Raw genomic sequence first — 18,939 nt, 5'->3', positions numbered from 1 at the left:
ATAAGCATAATTTCGCAGTTTTAAATTTAGCATGGGTGGGGTGGTATTAGTCATGTGGACGAATATTATTTGTACCCTCTAAAAGGGAGTCCAGTAACCCCATTTCGTAGAAAAATTACATATCGTAACCAAAGATTAACTAAAACTTGAAGATCAAAGTCAAGGCCAAAATTCGAATTTAGAATACCTTTACAAAACACATAGAAATATGAAACACCGTGTGGGGTCCCCCTTGTGCGTAGAAAATCAATATCGTTCTATTACGAAGTCCGCACCATCCTAGCTTGAAATATTTCAACGTTTAAACGTAAACATTTCGACTTCAAGTCTAAGTTCATTCATAAAAATATTATTACGAAGGAAATTAATAAATCGATGACCCGTGTCATTATCTCGTGTTTACGTCCCACATTGCTCGAAAACAGAAGAACAAAACACAACTATGGCAAATACTTAAATAAACTACGTTCAAATTTATAACGACGGTAATAAATTAACAATTTATTTATTTGTTATGTTCACGAAAGCTCCGGATGGTTTGATGAACTCTGAACACTTACCTCATTTTGATGCTCGTATCCTTTGTCGAGATCAATCCTTATGCACTATTGCACGGCACGCAACAATTGTTCACTTATAAACTGCATATTTTTCACAGACACCAACGTACATTGCACTTATTATCGACTCGTGGAAACGTCTGGCTTCGGGGTGGCCATTTTCGTGTCAAAAAGCACTTTTCGATTCACGTTCCGTTTTTACCCCGATTACGAAAAGCGACGAGAGAGAGGACGCTAGTACTGCGCCGGGACTGAGAGCGAATTAAAAAAATTAGCTCACTCAGAGCACAGTCATACGGAGCTACAATGTATAACATACATATGTAATCAAACAATGGCCACGAGCTTATTTTACTACGACAGCTGAAGGCTAAAGTTCTATTGTATACGGTGATACGATCGAATGCATCCCCCCACTAACCAAGCTTAAATTACGGTACAGCGTGTGCTGTTCGGCGTGAGTCCGGAAATTAAATTTACATTTTCGTCCCTATTTGGAGCTACTTTATTTGGTTGTACTTCCAAATTTAGTCGTGTAATAACTACGCTCGCCGGGGACCAATCATTATTCGTGGTTCGCTGTATTTCTTCGGGTTTTGGCGAGCATTGCCATCTATTGTTCGCTATATTAAACAGCAGAAATAGGTCGACTTAAATTTAATATATAGCAACACTAGCTTTGTAATTTGTGCTGTCAGCATTTTTGTATACGTTTAAAAAATATGCTTTTACCATAAGAGTCTAATTTTAACTATTTTTTATGAAGATTATGATATTATTCGGGATAATTTAAATTCATTTTCATTTCAATAGGTAACACAACAACGATTTTTGACAATGCGTCACTCAATCTGACAATCTCGAAGTTTTCCGAAGAGTTTGTCCTGTTTTCAATTTGATAAACAGTTCCATTTTCGAAAACACAAAAAGGATGGTGGGCGCGATGCCTGTTAATATAATACCAAAATTTTACAACGACACGATCGGTGGTTGTAACGGTATGGAAGATGAAATACAAGTGTCTATCGGTAGCAGGGTAAAGAGTGGTGATGATTTTGGCACAGTGAAATATATTGGTGAAGTGCAGGGTTACAACGGTATATGGTACGGAGTAGAATGGGATGATGTTGCCAGAGGAAAGCATGACGGTTTTGTTGACAATATCCAGTATTTTAAAACAACGAAATCAAATGCTGGGTCTTTTGTTCGTCCTAATAAGATATCACCTCTGAGGACTTGCGCTGATGCCATTCGAAAATATTACGGTGATCGTGAGGTAAGTTTTCTTTATTATGTACTTTCATTACTCCAAACTTGTCAATACAAGGTCTTACACCCACACAATACCAAATGCAATAAACATCTGTTAACAATTATGCTTGCAACTTCATGTATGTGCAAAAAATTAGCTTTTACTTTATTTATAACACAACAATGTGTACAGAAAACAACATTATACTGAACTTGTTTAACTTATACAGTGGACCCATGGTAATCTGATGCCCCTTGTAATTACATCACATCCATTTTCATGCTTCTTACATTCATTGTGTCATAATTGTGATTTTAAGGCATAGTTTTTGATTATTTGACTACATTTGTATATAAGTCATCATTTTTGTATGTTTTACAGCATTCATGGAGTTAATTTTACTTATTACTTCAGAGTATGTAATTTGTCAGATTTCAAGGTACTCTTTTTTAAAATAGCCCATACTAAGAGCCCCTCTTTGGCAGTACTCTAAGCTCCGATAAATTTGATACTGTCCTGCAAAAAGTTTGTCAAATTACCGCAGGTCTATTGTAATAATTTACGTACTACAAAATTTTGTTGTCACAAACATGAATTTAAAAAATAACAATCTGAATGTTAAATATTTCTTACTATCAACAGATAATGACACTTGACACTATATACTTGATTCCAGGATGAAACTGTAGCTGCTCATCGTAGAACCGTAATTAATGAGTGGAAGAGAGAAATGGGGGCACCATTTATTGAAATGGTTGGCTTTGAGAAGATACATCAGAAGCAGTAAGTTTATTTTTTGTGACATTTAATTTCCAACACCAAAATTTAGAAAATAGGAACTGATCATAAATCAAAAAAATCAAGGGCTACTATAAGGTTATGGAGGAAAATCTGTCACAAGTTTAATATTACGTATCTACAAAAAGTCTGACAGATGCAAGAAAAAAATTACAAATTGTATCAACGCCCCCAACAAATAATCCCGTAATGCACTCTTACCGGGTGTTTGCTTTTCCATCGAATTCGGCATCTAAAAGTCATATTACACGCTGTGAATTTTTTTATATTTTTCTTAATGTTAATTACGGAGATAAAAATTAAATATTGAAACAGTTTTTTTTATTTCCGGTATTATAATTTTTCCTTCATAGCACAGAATACGCCCGGAATATATGAATGAAAATTAAATACAATGAAGCTATAAAAATTAGCTTTGTTTTGGTATTTAAAAGATTTTTGTACAATAATTATTGATGAAGTTATTAAAGGGTTTTTTGCTTCTCCTGAAAAATTTGATTTTTCCTATTACGGGGTTATTCGGCGTGGGCGTCGTATGGCATAATAATGAAACTTAGTAACTAGGATTTCGTCCATTACTTTGATTCCCAGAAGGATTCCATAGTTATAGTTTGAGAACCGCTGCATTACAGAGTAATTGTGTCAATTTAAAGTAAAAGTCAATAATATTTAATGTCTGCAGGAAATTTGACCGTCTCCAAGAAGTTTGTGTACATGATCAGAATGTGTCGACCGCTGGTGACGTCGCCTCCCTCTGTCCGAACGTCCGCAGTCTAGATATATCCCGGAACTTGTTCTCTAACTGGCGTGAAGTGATACAGTTGTCAGCTCAGTTGCCTGACTTGAAGGAATTAGATGTCAGGTATTTTAGGCGAAAATTTTATTAGTTACTAGCTGTCGCCCGTGAATCCGTCCGCGCGAAATTAAAATAAATAATAAAAAGTAGCCTATGTGTTCTTCCAGACTATTTTCTATCTCTATACCACACTTCATCAAGATCTGTTGTGCGGTTCCGGAGATATCTTCTAACATCCATCCATCCATCTATCTATATTCTAAACTTGCTTTTACCCGCGACTCCGTCCGCGCGGAATAAAAAAAAATAGAAAACGGGGTAAAAATTATCCTATGTCCTTATCCTGGTTCTAAGCTACCTGCCCACCAATTTTCAGTCAAATTGATTCAGCCGTTCTTGAGTTATAGTGTAACTAACACGACTTTCTTTTATATTTATAGATATACAATTGAGCCATTCATTCCATCAATATACTAGTCACATGCAATTCTTCCCTCATAATATGACCTACAATTATTTTTTACGCCTACCCACAAACATTTGCATTATTATAAAAAGTTCTATATCTGTTTCCTACCTTAAATATACTGGGAAAGGGACGCAGAGAAGGATATTTGCCCAGGACATCAACTTCCCTTACAAGTTCACTTCCTCTTCGCATCCTAGTTAAAAATTCAATAAAACTGAGGATTTTATTTAATGTTTCTTATTTTTCAGCAAAAATCGTATGGCAATAGACATGTCTGAAGAAACACTATCCCAGTTATCTATTAACTTTGCCAGCCTTGAGAAACTTAATATATCAGTGTGTGACTATGAGTGGTCAGATATTTTAGTGTTGTCACACCTTTGGCCGAAAATAAATGAAATTATAGCTGCGTATAACAGAATTAAAAAGATAACACCACCCGAAGTGACATTACGCACTTTAACTATATTACGTTTAGATGGCAACCCTATAGATTCATGGAATGAAGTGAACAATCTCGGCAGATTGAAAAATTTAAAAGTACTCAGTTTGAACGATTGTGAAATTTGTGAAATAAGATTCAATAATGACCCTGGGAATGGAAAAATCAATATATTTGATAATTTGGAAGTTTTATTCTTGAACAGGAATAAAATCAATGATGTAAGTTATTTTTATAATTATACTAGCTTTTACCCGCGACTCCGTCCGCGCGGAAAAAAAATAGAAAACGGGGTAAAAATTATCCTATGTCCGTTTCCTGGTTCTAAGTTACCTGCCCACCAATTTTCAGTCAAATCGATTCAGCCGTTCTTGAGTTATAAATAGTGTAACTAACACGACTTTCTGACTATATATATAGATAACCTAAAAAATGTTTGCTAGAAAAGAACCCTTTAGATTTTTATGGTAATTGAGTGGGCCACTGCCCATACTGTCTATGGGATGAGGAGGGGACACACAGAAAGAGGATATTTTCTCTTCCTATGAGTCCCCTACTCCATCAAATAAAGTGATATAATCATGACCACACAGAAGACAGGCGTGAAGTGGAATCAATGTTATGTTTCGGATGATGAGTGCATTTTAGAGACCTAATTTTAGTCCTCTTTCCCTTCCCACTCTTTTCTTAAAAGGTGAAGGGGATTTTATGGAAAAGGAAATGCAAAAGGGGAAATATTTTCTTTCTTCAATAGTCGCTTTGCTATTGCGGCTAATTCAGGTGGTCGTTCGTTTTTTTGCCACCTAATGATACATAAAAAATCCACTTCCCTTTCAATCCTTACGTTATAAAAAAGGGTGGTAAGAAAAAGAGGAGTAAAAAGAGACCTTCAGAACCACACTCATCAGACGAAACTTGGAATTGCTTCCACTTCACGCCTGTCTTCTCAGTGGTGTTAATTCAACGGACAAAATGTTGCCATTAATAAAATCTACTAATTCTTTTATAAAAGCTATTATATAATTTACTACATTTAATAACAAGTAAATCTTTATTTTTTTATAATTTTTTTTTATTATTTCAGTGGCGATCAATAAGCGAGTTGGATAAATTGAAAAATTTGAAGAAGTTATATTTCTTAAAGAATCCAATACAAAATAGTGAAGATTACGACACTACTTCACAACTTGTTATCGCTAAAGTTGGCTCTTTGCAGGTAAAATAATTAAATATATATTTATGTCTATATTTTGTTCCAATTCAAGTCTTATTTTACTAATATTATAAATGTGCAAGTTTGGATGTATGTATGGATGTTTCTTAGAAGGTATCTTTAGAACGGTTCAACAGATTTCAGTGAAATTTGTCAAATATGTAGAACATAGTCAGGGAAAACAAGCTAAAATAAAAAACCACATACAAAACTTTTTTCACATAAAATACATAAAACCACTTTCGCCTGAATACATACTAGCTGTCACAGGCGACTTCGTCTGCGCAAAATTTAAAAAAAAACTTAATAAAAATAGCATATGTTCTACATCAGTGCCAAATTTCATCAAGATCCGTTCAGCCGTTCCGGAGATATCTTCAAACAAACATCCATCCATCTAAAAGATTGAAAAAGTTATCCATTAGTGTGATGCCGGAGGCCTAATTTGGAAAGGATGGGAAGGGGAGGTGGATTTGATGGAGGAGGAGATGCATAGGAAGGTTAAATATTCTCTTTTTGTGCGTCTCCTTCGTCGATTGAGGGTAGGCAACGCATCTGCAATTGCCAATGTCTATGGACAGGTCGCTTCGCTATTTCGGCGAATTTATGTGACCTTGTAATATAAAAAAATGGATAATAACAATGTTCCAGGAATTGAACGGATCAATAATAACTAGGGAACTCCGGAGAGGTGCGGAGTATGATTATCTTAAACGATACGGAGCAGAATGGAAAGTAGCTCAGCAAGATGCTGTACAAAAACTTGCTTTTGATATTGAACATTGTAGATTTCAAGAACTAATTGATAGTAAGTATATTTGTATATAATTTTCCTTCCTTTTTTTATCTTAAAATTACAGATAAGATGTTTTATTTCAATAGAAAATGGCAGTGAAATACTATGGTTATAATGTGAACGTCAATAGTCAAGACATTTTTAAAAAATAATTCAAAAAGCTAGAAAAATGTTCATTTTGTAATATTTTTTTAGGTATTCAATTTAAAAATATTATTTTTAATCAGCTTAACCTCCAAAATTAGATTGAATATTTGATTTCTCAAAATAATACTGTATTATCTATGGTATTAAGGTTTTTCTTTAATTTATTCCAGAATACGGCATACCAGATGACAGCTTGTTAGTCAAACAAGTGAGGAATACGACATTGACATCACAACTATTAGAAATTCTATTACGCGATGAAAACGGAAAAATATTAAAAAAGAAATTCCCATCCACTATGGCTGTACAAAAACTGGTAACACTCGCACAAAGACTGTTTTCGAAGACTGGCAACACTGGTACACCGACCCTAAATCTTTTAGACGATCAAATGAAAGGTGCAGAAATACCTTTGGACAATGTTATGAAAGATCTTGCGTATTATTCTATAAAAAATGGCGATACAATCCTTGTTCGGTTCAGATAATGTGGAAATTTGAAGTTTTACATGGCAACACTAAACGCACGTTTCCTTTATTGGCTTATTATATTACAAATTATTTCTATTGTTCAATTATTTAACAAAGAAAGCTTTGTATATATGATTAAAATTCTACCTTTATTTATTGCTAATTTTATTTTCCAAAATAAATATCCTATTGTATTTTATTTCCTTGTTTTATTTTTAACGTAATTTGAAAAAATTATGTTAATAAAGAATTAATTTCATCCAATAAATTATATACGGTGAAAAATATAGATTATTAATACAGATACGTGGATTTTCAGCCCACCTGTGACCTTTTCATTACGTGAAAAGAAACATCTGTAGCCTTGAATTTGACATTGTGAAAAGATTAACAATAAATATAAAATTAGGGTAATTTTCAATGCCACTGATATTCATTTTGCTTGATAATTATTAATATCAGTGGTAATTATAAGATTTTTATGAAGAACTAGCTTTTACCCGCGACTCCGTCCGCGCGGAATAAAAAAAGAAAACGGGGTAAAAATTATCCTATGTCCGTTTCCTGGTTCTAAGCTACCTGCCCACCAATTTTCAGTCAAATCCATTCAGCCGATTTTGAGTTATAAATAGTGTAACTAACACGACTTTCTTTTATATATATAGATTGATTGTTTGTTAATGAAAAGAGTTCGTTATATATATATCACAGTTCAAATTGTATTATTCATATTTTCAAAAATAGTTACTCAATTTAGGTATTATTAGTTTTCTGATCCAAAATAATTACATCTATAAATTATGCAAAGCACTCAGTAATAACATAGGTATAATAAAATATATGAAAATAATATTTTAAAACAAAAAAGGTTAACAAATAATTAAAAATAAGGTTTATTACGTTTTAATACTGGTCACATCGAACTCGATCGCTATTGGTAACCGTTGTGTCAACAGAAAAAATATAAATGTTTACAAATGGCATCTGGCGACAAATTTAAAGTCTTGAATTGGATTTGTGTCAAATATAATTTTAATTGATATTATAGTGTATTAAATATAGTGTTGTAATGGGTAATTGTTGGGCTATATTTCGACGACGTAGATTACGTCGTCATATAGTTTTAATACTAATCGGTTTAGACAACGCGGGTAAAACTAAGACAGTGAATAATTTGGCTGGAGAAAAAGATGATAAAGTTTTGCCTACGGTTGGTTTTAAAGCTGTTAATCTAATACATAAAGATACACCCGTGACTATCTACGATTTAGGCGGCGGGCCGCAATTTCGTCAAATATGGAGTCAATATTACAGCGAAGTGCATGGAATCATTTTTGTTATTGACTCAAGTGATTTTCAACGCTTGGACGAATGCAAAGCTGTTCTCGAAGAAGTTTTATCACATGACCGAATATCAGGTATAAATAATTTATTAAATAGACTATAGAAAATTGATGCTTTGTACAAATGACATGATAGTGGTAAAATAAATATGAAAGTACCCTCAAACAAGGATATTATTTCATATATTATTAATTATTATCTTTCTCTGTATTTTCCGTATTGAGGTAGACATTTTAAACCAAACAATTTTAGCTCCTTTAAAAACAGTTTTTAAGTCGTAACTTAGGTTTTATATGGCTATATTACTGGCCACTAATATCGCGTTACGAACTCGAGCATGTTTTTAATTAAAACCTTATCAAGTTCAACTTGGTGGGGTAAATCAATTATTACACTGTTTATTTACGCTACGCTTATTAAGATAGTAAAATTAATATTTTTTTTTTTTGTCAAAACTACGGTCTTAGTACGTACTACGTGTTTTTATCGTATTCAATATTTCTGAATTGTGTGCCAATAGTAGTCAGAAGGACTACACAGAAGCACACATATGCTAGAACCGTAGAGCTGCGGCTCAATAACTAAATTGGTACCGACGACTCACCGCGATGTACTAAAACTTTGTGAGCTGATGAGCCGCGAGCTAGCCTGCAAGTCGCAGAGCTGACCTGCGAGCCATTTCGATAATTTTTATCGCACACCATGTGTGAACTGATCTGCAAGTCATTAATTTTATAATAGCTAGCGCTCTGGGCGAGATTTCTACGGCGGCCTCGAGGTTTTTTTGGGGTTAAAAGGGTTATGTAATACTGAAATTCGCAGACCTGTAGCGCTCTTTTTCTGTACAACTGTCCAATCCCTGGGCGGCCAACCGAAGCCCAACCGCACCCTACTTTAAAGCCTGGTTAAAAAAAATTGGCATAATCCACACCCTGTGATTTTCAAAGAGCGAAAGACATTTACATAAAACATATTGCCATTCAAGTCGATCTTTTAAACAACAGAAATAACGATGTCTGTAAAATACGGACAATCCAAAATGACTCAAAACAGACAGATGACTTAAAGAAAAGTCATGACAAGTCTTCAAAAGGATCCACCAAAGATATGTTCACATTTCTCTGATGGATCCAAATCATGTCTTCATGTCTTAATCCACAGTTGTCATACATTTTGTAGCAGGTCAACATAAACTTCGTCAACAATGTTGTCGGAATATAGCTAACAAAATTATATAAAACCACTTTTTCTGTATTTTATTTATCATTCGCGTAAAGGCATAGTGTGTTTTAACAGTGGTAGATCCCGCAACAACAATATTTGTTGGGTGCACGAATTGGCCTTGACCGGTGAAATACCACGACCACACAGAAGACAGGCGTGAAGTGGAATAATTCCGAGTGTCGTCTGATGAGTGTGGTGTCGGAGTCCTAATTTTAGTCCACGTTCCCTTTCCACCCTTTTCTTATAAGGAAAGGATGGGAAGAGGAAGTGGATTTGATGCGGAGAGGGGACATTTAGCAAGAGGATATATAGTTTTTCTGTGCGTCTTCTCTCGATTTAAGGTAGGCAACGTTTCTAGAATTGCGGGTGTCTATGTGCAGTGGCCGCCTGCTCGTTTGCCACTTTATGATATTTAAAAAAAACCTATTTTTTCATCCATCTTTTTTCTGTTTACCATCAGGTAAGCCAGTGCTTGTGCTGGCTAATAAACAGGACAAGGATGGTGCGCTTGACGACATCGATGTTGTTGAGAAGCTCAACATTGAACCACTGGTCAACAAGTATGTGATATTTATCTCGTGATACTAACACTATTTGTTAATAAACAAAACAACTGACTTCTTTGAACTTTCCCTCAGTGTTATAAAATGATACCACAATGTTCAGACTTCAGTCAATAATTCTCCAGTCACAATGAAATTATTAAAACAACGCAAAACATCTTTGTCATTTCAGCAAAAAAATAATTAATAAGTAGCCTATGTGTTCTTTCAGACTGTGTTCTACATCTGTGCGAAATTTCACCAAGATCCGTTGAGTCGTTCCGGAGATACCTTTAAACAAACATCCATTTAAGCATTCGCATTTATAATATTAGTAATATATTAATTTTTTAGCGTTTGTAGTCTAATTATTAAATAATTTGTTAGGTACAGATGTCCAACATTAGTTGAATCTTATACAGCGTATCCAACAGAAACCAAATCTAAGAAGCCGAAAATTGATCCCGGTTTACGCAAAGGCTATCATTGGCTGTTAAATTATATAGTCCGTAGATACGGTGATATTAATTTACGTGTACAAACAGACATACACGCTGACTTAGAGAGACGTAAACGATTATTAAATAGGGCTGCCAATCGAACTTCACAGACGTTTACAGCTGAAAGTGATGATGTGGGTACACAAACAGGTTTTGAAAACCCTAATTTTGATCCACATAGAGTAGATAGAGAGAAAGATCTAGAAAAAGGTGTGATTATAGTTAAACCTATTGGAATTAAACCCAATAGTTTGGACACAACAATCACTGTAGAGAGTGTCGAAGATACGGATACTAGTGGTAAACCGAAATTATCACCGTTGTTTGGACGTAGCAGTAATAGTACGGTAAACGAGACTGTCCGGATAGAATTGGAGCCTAGAAATGAATTTAGAAAACTATCTCCGATTGTCCGGAAGAAGAGCGCTGGATCGCAGCCGTTTGATTTCAAGAATAGGCCGCATTCGAGTCCGACGACAAATAAAATCAAGGTTAGTGGAACATTAGACAACTGTTTAAGTTTCTATTGACGAAACATCATTACAAAACATACTAATTTGTCGTCTTTATCATTCTTTTTGAAAAAGATAAAGATAACAATATTCTCTCAGTAGATGTTTCAGCAATGGAAATTTAAGATGTACACTGTGTTGTACTTATCACGATATAAGGTATGCAAATACAACTTATAGATTTTATTTTATATTACAAGGTGGCAAACGAGCAAGCGGCCACATATATTCGCCGAAATGGCGAAGCGACGACTGCCCATAGACATTCGCAATTGCAGATGCGTTGTCTACCCTCAATTGACGAAGGAGGAGACGCACAAAAAGAGAACATTTAACCTTCCTATGCATCTCCTCCACCAAATCCACCTCCCCTTCCCATCCTTTCCTTTTAAGAAAAGGGTGGGTAGGAAAAGAGGAGTAATACTAGGCCTCCGTCACCGCACTCATCAGACGAAACGCGGAATTACTTCCACTTCAAGCCTGTCTTCTGTGTGGTCGTGGTATTTCACTGAGCGAACCGATCACCATATTTTTAAGACATCTATACCACTTTTTAAACGTTGCTTTCTATGTTGATAAAGTCATGATTAAATTTTTTTAATATTTATTTAGGTAAAGTAACCTTTTCATAAAGTACCTTCGTAATCCGACCAAAATTCAAAAATATTATCGATTAGTAATGTGCAAGTTAGTAAGCTTTGGATCGCGACTTCTTCCGGGCGGAATTAAAAAAACAAATTATTAGCCTATGCTATGTGTTCTTCCAGACTATGCTGTATTTATGTAAAATATCATTGAGATCCTCCGTTCTTGGAATCCCTTCTAACGCATTTATAATGAGCGTCGTTGGCTCAGGGGTTAAGCATTTGACTTGCAATCTGCAGGTCCTGGGTTCGAATCCCGCCATGTACCAATGTGTTTTTCGATTTTCGATTTACACATGTACATTTATCCGATGTTCTTACGTGAAGGAAAACATAGTGATGCTGCCTGCACATATCTGAGATGAAATTCAATTATATGTGTGAAGTCAACCCGCACTTGGCCAGCGTGGTTTAATATGGTCTAGTCACCCCTAACTTGGGGTAGGCTCCGAGCCCCTCAGTGGGGACGTATAGTGAGCTGATGTTGATGATGCATTTATAATATTAGTAAGATTAGTTAAGATTGTAAATTAAATTCTAAGACCAGTTTATCAATAGGCCAGTCAAAGTACTGTATCAAAGAATTCATCAATCCAAGAGGACGACATCAAAGAAGACATGATCTTAAAATACTCGGGTGATAATAAAACTTGGGACTCAGGTCTCAAACATCGAGTTTTTGTCAAAGATGTGGAACTGTCGCAGATGCATAGAGAGATTGTGCTCACTGAGAGAGGTAGGTATTATTTTTATTCGATAACAATTGTATTTGTTTTATATAGTAACAATATTGTCGAATTTAACACTTTGTTTGTTTTTAAAATAAATTCTGATAGTAGTATAAGACGTTGTTCCGATCCTAAATGTAGACAAATTGCATATTATTTTAAAAGTCTTAAGTTTCAAATATACGAACACACTAAAACACATTTTTATCACATAAGTACCACAGCTTCTTTTAGTATACAACTTCATTTTTTAATTTCAACCCTTAACAACCCTTTTTTTGTATTAAAATGTAGCCTATGTCCTTTCTCAGGCTCTAGACCAGGGATACCCAAAGGGGTCTATATTGAACTTAAAACGTTGCTAACTCTCACTCTGTCTTCTTCTATTGACCTAAGTCAGAATAAAAAATAATAATATTTATAATAATTAATCTTAAAAGTAGGTAATTTGGCCATAAAGGTCTGTGGTAACGGTTTAATTTGGAAAAGGGGGGTCACTTGTCCAAAATAGTTTGAGGATCCCTGCTCTAGACAATCTGTGTACAAAAAATTTAAATCGGTTTAGTATTTTTGGTGTGAAAGCGAGACATTCAGAGTTACTTTCGCATTTATATTTATAATATTAGTAAGAATTTACCTACATGTATGTCAATTTGTATGTATCATAGAAGGTCAAGTGAAAACTGCATCATCAGATATATTGACTTCAGCGACATTACCACTAAGTGCTAGACCCGCCTCCGCTTCTCAACTGGTGCGTCGTCAGCTGGAGATCTGCTCACAGCATAAAAGACGGCTCAGTCTCAGATGTGAGTCTAAACAGCGATTTTATAAATATTACAGTGATAAGATAGACGCAGTTAATAATTTTAGTTTTCAAACGAACCTTTTTACATTATAATATGATAAACTAGTTAACAGTCACCTTAATTCGTCGAAATATCGAAGTTAATAGCAAGATGTCAAACTTTTATTTTAAAAAAAAATTTAATAGAAGTTAATTGTTTTTTATTTGAACAGCTTTACTTAGTAATGGGAAAATTTACAGCCACTCTTTACACCTTATTTATTATTTAAACCTTTTTATTTAAATTAATACAAAAATGTATCTTTCTAGAATTTATCAATGGACTAAAGTGAATAGCGTTTGTGTTTAAGATCGCAGCTTATTTTTTTTTAAACTTGATTATGTCTTAATATTGAATTCCTATAGATATGCAACGTAACAAGACAAGTCCTGAAAGAATGTCAGCTATGGTCTATGAACCGAAGTCTCAAAGACATCTCGATAAAGGTGATTTCCAGCAACCTACGATAACTAACTGAATATGGTAAGTTTTTTATTATATTTATAGTTTACTAGCTGTCGCCCGCGACTCCGTCCGCACGCAGTTAAAAAAACTACATGGGGGGGGGGGGTTTATGAAAAATAAATGTTGGTCGATTCTCAGACCTACTGAATATGCTCACAAAATTTCATGAGAATCGGTCAAGCCGTTTCGAAGGAGTATGGCAACGAAAACTGTGACACGAGAATTTTATATATTAGATTTGCTGACTTTTTCTTCTAGATTTCGGATACTATAAATTATATCAACGACAAATTAATTGACATGTCCATTGAAAACATGACATTTTACAGCAATGCAAGCAATAAATTTAACACAATAAAAGTCCGTATATACAATACGGGAACGCGGAGTATATTTTATCGCAATTAAGAGCTTTATGTCTTTTGAAACTAGGTTTAATTTAATTTTCCACGTCTTTTTATATGATTACTCTTGATAGAAAGATGTGTGAAGTAAAATTAAACCGTGTTTCAATAATACAAAGCTGAATTTGCGATAATTTGTTCTGCTCACCGCCAGGTCTGTCTTAACGAACCCTAAACTAGTCTATTCAAAGTACTTTCTAACACAAATAAGGATTTGATTTTTAAAATGTTATTTGACAGATGCCAGTGTTGCAATAAGAGAAGAAAAAAACAGAATTATATGTTATTCACTCTAAAATTATAAGATTTTTTTTCTAATTCATACCTTTATATATTTAAAATACATTAGTCGTATATAATACCAACTTACAAAATCGTAATTTTTACTAAAATGTTTAAAATATGTTGCCATATTGAAAAAATTGGAAATTGGTAGTTTTTGTGGCGGAATTTTACTGATTGAAGGCAGTTAAAGATTTACTTATGTATTTGTCTTTTACGAAAATGAGGGTATCTAGAGATAAAAAGAGATCCACAGAATTTATCACATTTAGTAGTTTTAATCGATCCCACGTAAAGAGAGTCGATTAGTCGAATTGAATGGAAATGAGAAATTATATTTACACATGTCACTAGCTGACAATGTCATTTTTTGTTAACTAGCCGTCGCCCGTGACTCTGTCCGCGCGGCATAAAAAAAACTTAAGTAGCCTATTTGTTTTTCCAAACTATGTTTTATCTGTGCCAAATTTCATCAAGATTCGTTGAGCTGTTCCGGAGATACATTGAAACATACGTCCATCAAAACATTCACATTTATAATATTAGTAAGATGTATTTATTTATTTTAGAACGTTTTAGTGTTTAAATCTGTTTTTTAATAACTCTGTGATTAAACTTTTATAAAACTAGCTGTCGCCCGCGACTCCGTCCGCGCGCAGTTAAAATACTTAATAGAGGTATGAAAAATACATATAATAACATTGTGACACGAGAATTTTATATATAAAGATAATTGTGTAGATGGGTTTGCTCTAATTTCTCATTTTCATCGTATTTAAATATTACAATGCGAAAATATTAAGGGTTATCTTTAGTAGGTTTCTATTAAATGATTGTGTGGCAGTTTGTCGTATTATAGATTTGAGATTTAATTAAAAAGTAAAGAAAAAACATTAAGTGAAAATATTTTTTGTTATTGGATTTATATCTTAACAGGGTACATAGTTATGTATTAATTATATATACAAAAATATTTATAGAATAATACTTTGAATATATTTGTCATTAAATTACAGTGATTTCATTAACTTTATTTTCTAATGAGTCATTATCGTACTAAAATATATAATTTTAAAATAGATATATAAAATTTACTGTTGTATGTGTGCACAAGTAATTTTCTTTATTTCAAATATAACGTTTTTTTTGACATAAGATCCCCTTCATCTTGGAAATTGTTAATTTTTCTACAAAATTATAAAAATAACAAGTTTTAAAGAACATTTTTCGTTTTAAGTAGGAAAGGTAATTTTCGATTAAAAATTAAACTGCTATTTTTTTGTATTGATTCTAAAAAAATATTGTATAAAGGATTACTAAAATGGTAGAAAAAATTAAGATAGCAACACTATTACAAGAGGAATAAATATATTTTATTCGATGTGATTTATTTTTTAAGAAAATATGAGACTAAGATATGTTTTTTTTAAGTGTTTTCAAAATGAAAAATACCCAATTGGTAACTTTAACATACTTTTTCAAGTAATCACTATAGAGATGAAAATATAAATATTAGTTTAAAAAGTTTCACTAACTTGTAAATTATTTGAATTTTATTAAGTTAGTGAAATTATTTAGACCATAGATTATAATATTAACTAGAATTGTTTAGTTTTGTATTTTATATACGATTAAATAAATTTATTAAAATTATTCAAATAATTATGTTTTATTTTACTATCCCCTACATAAGTTTTTTAGAGCGACTGAATATTAATTATAATATATTTGCACCCCTCGACGCAATAACGAAATGAGTGCTGCCCGTAGTCATCTGCAATTGCAGATTTTTCTACCTTTAATCGATGGGAGAGGAGACACAGAAAGAATGTTTCCCCTTCCTATGAAGGACGCATCATCCTTCATCAAATCCACTTTCATTCTTTTTATTATAAGAAAAGGGATGGGAAGAGATCACTCATCAGATGAACCGTCTTCTCTGTGGTCGTAGTATTGCAGTGAGCGAGGCCCATTTGTGCAACATGTTGCTGACGTCTACCGCTGTTAAAGTTTTTTTTTTATAAATGAAACAAGTCAAAGTACATTAATGACTTTATTTTTAAATATCAATTACATATTTGTTATTAATTATACGATTTTTACATATTTTTTTTTGTTCATAATTATTTATGGATTATAAAATATATCTTTACAGCGTAATATTTAGGTAATGTCCGGTAATATAACGAATTTCCGGGGACGTGTCCAGAGTAACAATGACAGTGAAAAAAAAAATGTCAAAAAACAAGTCAATTTAAAATATGAGCCCGTTTATTTTAGATGACTTGTTTCGAATAAGTTTTATTGCCAATGTCACTCTATCTGGACTTTTAAAATAAAATTTAAATTCAACACATCGTTCACACTCACAATAAAAATCATCACCAGAAACTCGTTTGACAGCTACCGGACATTGTTGTCAAAATTAAAATGTCAACGCTTTTATTGAATTGCCAGTACGAAAATTAAAATAATTACCATATTTTCAAACAAAGAGGTCTCATCGTATATTTTCGTTGTTCTAAACCCATTACCCGACTTACAAATAGAGAAAATAAAGGAAGAATAACATTTCAGCGTCACTCGCCTACGGAAGGAACTTTCTTGTGTTTTTCGCCCGTGTTAATTATAAGTCACAACCACGATTCCATATTTTTTTACTTTCATTAAATTAAAATTAATAAAAAAAATTGTTCAATCTAATTAAAACAATTGTTCTAAATTGAGCAATGTTTTGACATTTTACAGAAGTGACAGTAAAACGTTATTCAACAAATCAGATTTTATAGATCGACAAATTTTAGAAAAAAAAATTACGTTCCTAATTTATTTCCAACATATTTTTTAAAGATATCTTTATCGTTAAAATAAATAATTTTGATCTAATTAAAAAAAATATCGTTCTGAATTAAAAATATTTACAATACGGCTACTCAGCGTAAATAAATTGTAATGTTATATTAAAGGAACATTGTCAAATTTACAACGTAATTATATAAGCAATTCAAAGCCATCGTAATAGTTCCCTATGTCGTATACGGTGTAAATGCTTATTCAAAAAAGCATATCATAGACAAAATAATCAGTATTTCGCGCCAAAACTAACGTCAAAGACCATAGAGTTGCTGAAATAAATTTTTGCGGCAACAGTTATTTTTTGGCAAAGATTACAATGCGATATATATTGTATCCAACAAGTTCTTTACTTACCGTTGGTTTCTGAGACCAGAATCTCTGTACAAAACATACTGTCATCCCTCTCTTTATTGACAAAACAGATAATAATATGTTTTAAACGGGAATTTTGGTATCGGAATCCCACGGTAACATGCAATAAACTCTTTTCTAATTAAATATCGAAAATTATAAAAATCATGATACCCTGTCATTTCAATACACATTCACAAAACATTTTTAAATGCAATCTTTGGAGGCAAAAACATAACAAACATTTGGCACTACGAGAGACAAAAAAAAACTTTCATAGTTTTCCTTACTCTATCTTATTCTGTAATTAAAGCATCTCAATGTGATTACACATTTATGTATACATATATATAATAAAACTATATATAATAGTTACTATTATCTTTTGCAATAAATTTTCAATTTTTCGTCGCAGGTACTCAAAAATTTCTAAAACATAATAGGGTTTAAATAACTTTAATAATACTTGGAAACGAATAAATCAACAGGTTAAAAAACTTTGTTACATTGCAGTACAAATACGACTACTAAATACAAAAATGGCTAAACTCAACTATCTCTCCTGTGTCGGTTGATTCGGCACCGATTAGTTGAACTCATCGGAGGCCCTATGTTAGGGTGAGTAGGATTATTACGAGGTCTCCGCCCGTCTTTTACTGATCCTCCAAGAAGGGCCCTCGATGGTTTCGAAACTAGTCGGTGCCGGATTAACCGACATAAGATAAATATGTAACTGTAGTCGTTTTTGTTAGAATATAATTATGTCTCATGAAATTTTAAATAATTCAACTACATTTCACATAATTGTATTTCATTCTTGTGGTTACGATTATTTGTTTAACTTTTAAGGGCGGAATTACACAAATCACTACATCATTTATTTACAAACATCTGAAGCATTTACTACGTTATCTAAGATTCTAGAATATATAGAAATAAAATTAATTTTGGAGATACATATAGAAGTTTAATTGATATTTTATATTTGAAAATGATATTATTCGAATTCATACAAAAAACAAAATCAAAGATATCAAAATTTACATAGTTTCAGAATTTCAAATCTGACTTTTGAGGTAATAATTTAACATTCCAGTTTGACGAATTGACGTCGATAAATTTCGTTCAGAGAACTTAACACAAATATACTTCGATGCGCGCCTTCGTAACGACATCGACAAATTCGACGCCCCCATCGAATAATCCTGTAATGCAATCCTCTTATCGGGTTTTTGCTTTTCCATCGAATTCGGCATCTAAAGGTCCTATTACACGTTGTGATTTTTTTTTATATTT

At 33.0% G+C, this 18,939-nt stretch overlaps 2 protein-coding genes across 3 annotated transcripts; both read left to right on the top strand.

Moving 5' to 3' along the window:
* Positions 1-1,392: 1,392 nt before the first annotated feature.
* LOC106707914 (tubulin-specific chaperone E) lies at positions 1,393-7,056 on the top strand. Its single transcript, XM_045684746.1, has 7 exons — positions 1,393-1,836; positions 2,489-2,595; positions 3,293-3,472; positions 4,124-4,538; positions 5,402-5,533; positions 6,182-6,338; positions 6,644-7,056. Exons 1-7 carry the CDS (start codon positions 1,492-1,494, stop codon positions 6,958-6,960), a joined length of 1,653 nt encoding a protein of 550 aa, XP_045540702.1. The 5' UTR covers positions 1,393-1,491; the 3' UTR covers positions 6,961-7,056.
* An 872-nt stretch (positions 7,057-7,928) lies between these two features.
* Positions 7,929-14,466, top strand: LOC106707913 (ADP-ribosylation factor-like protein 13B). Of its 2 annotated transcripts, none has more exons than XM_045684785.1 (7): positions 7,929-8,361; positions 9,972-10,071; positions 10,441-11,044; positions 12,268-12,445; positions 13,148-13,246; positions 13,651-13,768; positions 14,395-14,466. In XM_045684785.1, exons 1-6 carry the CDS (start codon positions 8,013-8,015, stop codon positions 13,761-13,763), a joined length of 1,443 nt encoding a protein of 480 aa, XP_045540741.1. In that variant the 5' UTR covers positions 7,929-8,012; the 3' UTR covers positions 13,764-13,768; positions 14,395-14,466. The 2 variants fall into 2 exon arrangements, with proteins under 2 accessions (XP_045540741.1, XP_045540739.1); XM_045684783.1 differs by having other exon boundaries at positions 13,106-13,246.
* The last annotated feature ends 4,473 nt before the right edge of the window (positions 14,467-18,939 follow it).

Source organism: Papilio machaon, chromosome 27 (assembly GCF_912999745.1).
Source record: "Papilio machaon chromosome 27, ilPapMach1.1, whole genome shotgun sequence".
Taxonomy (NCBI): Eukaryota; Metazoa; Arthropoda; class Insecta; order Lepidoptera; family Papilionidae; genus Papilio; species Papilio machaon.
This window is presented reverse-complemented; position numbering and strand designations above follow the sequence as displayed.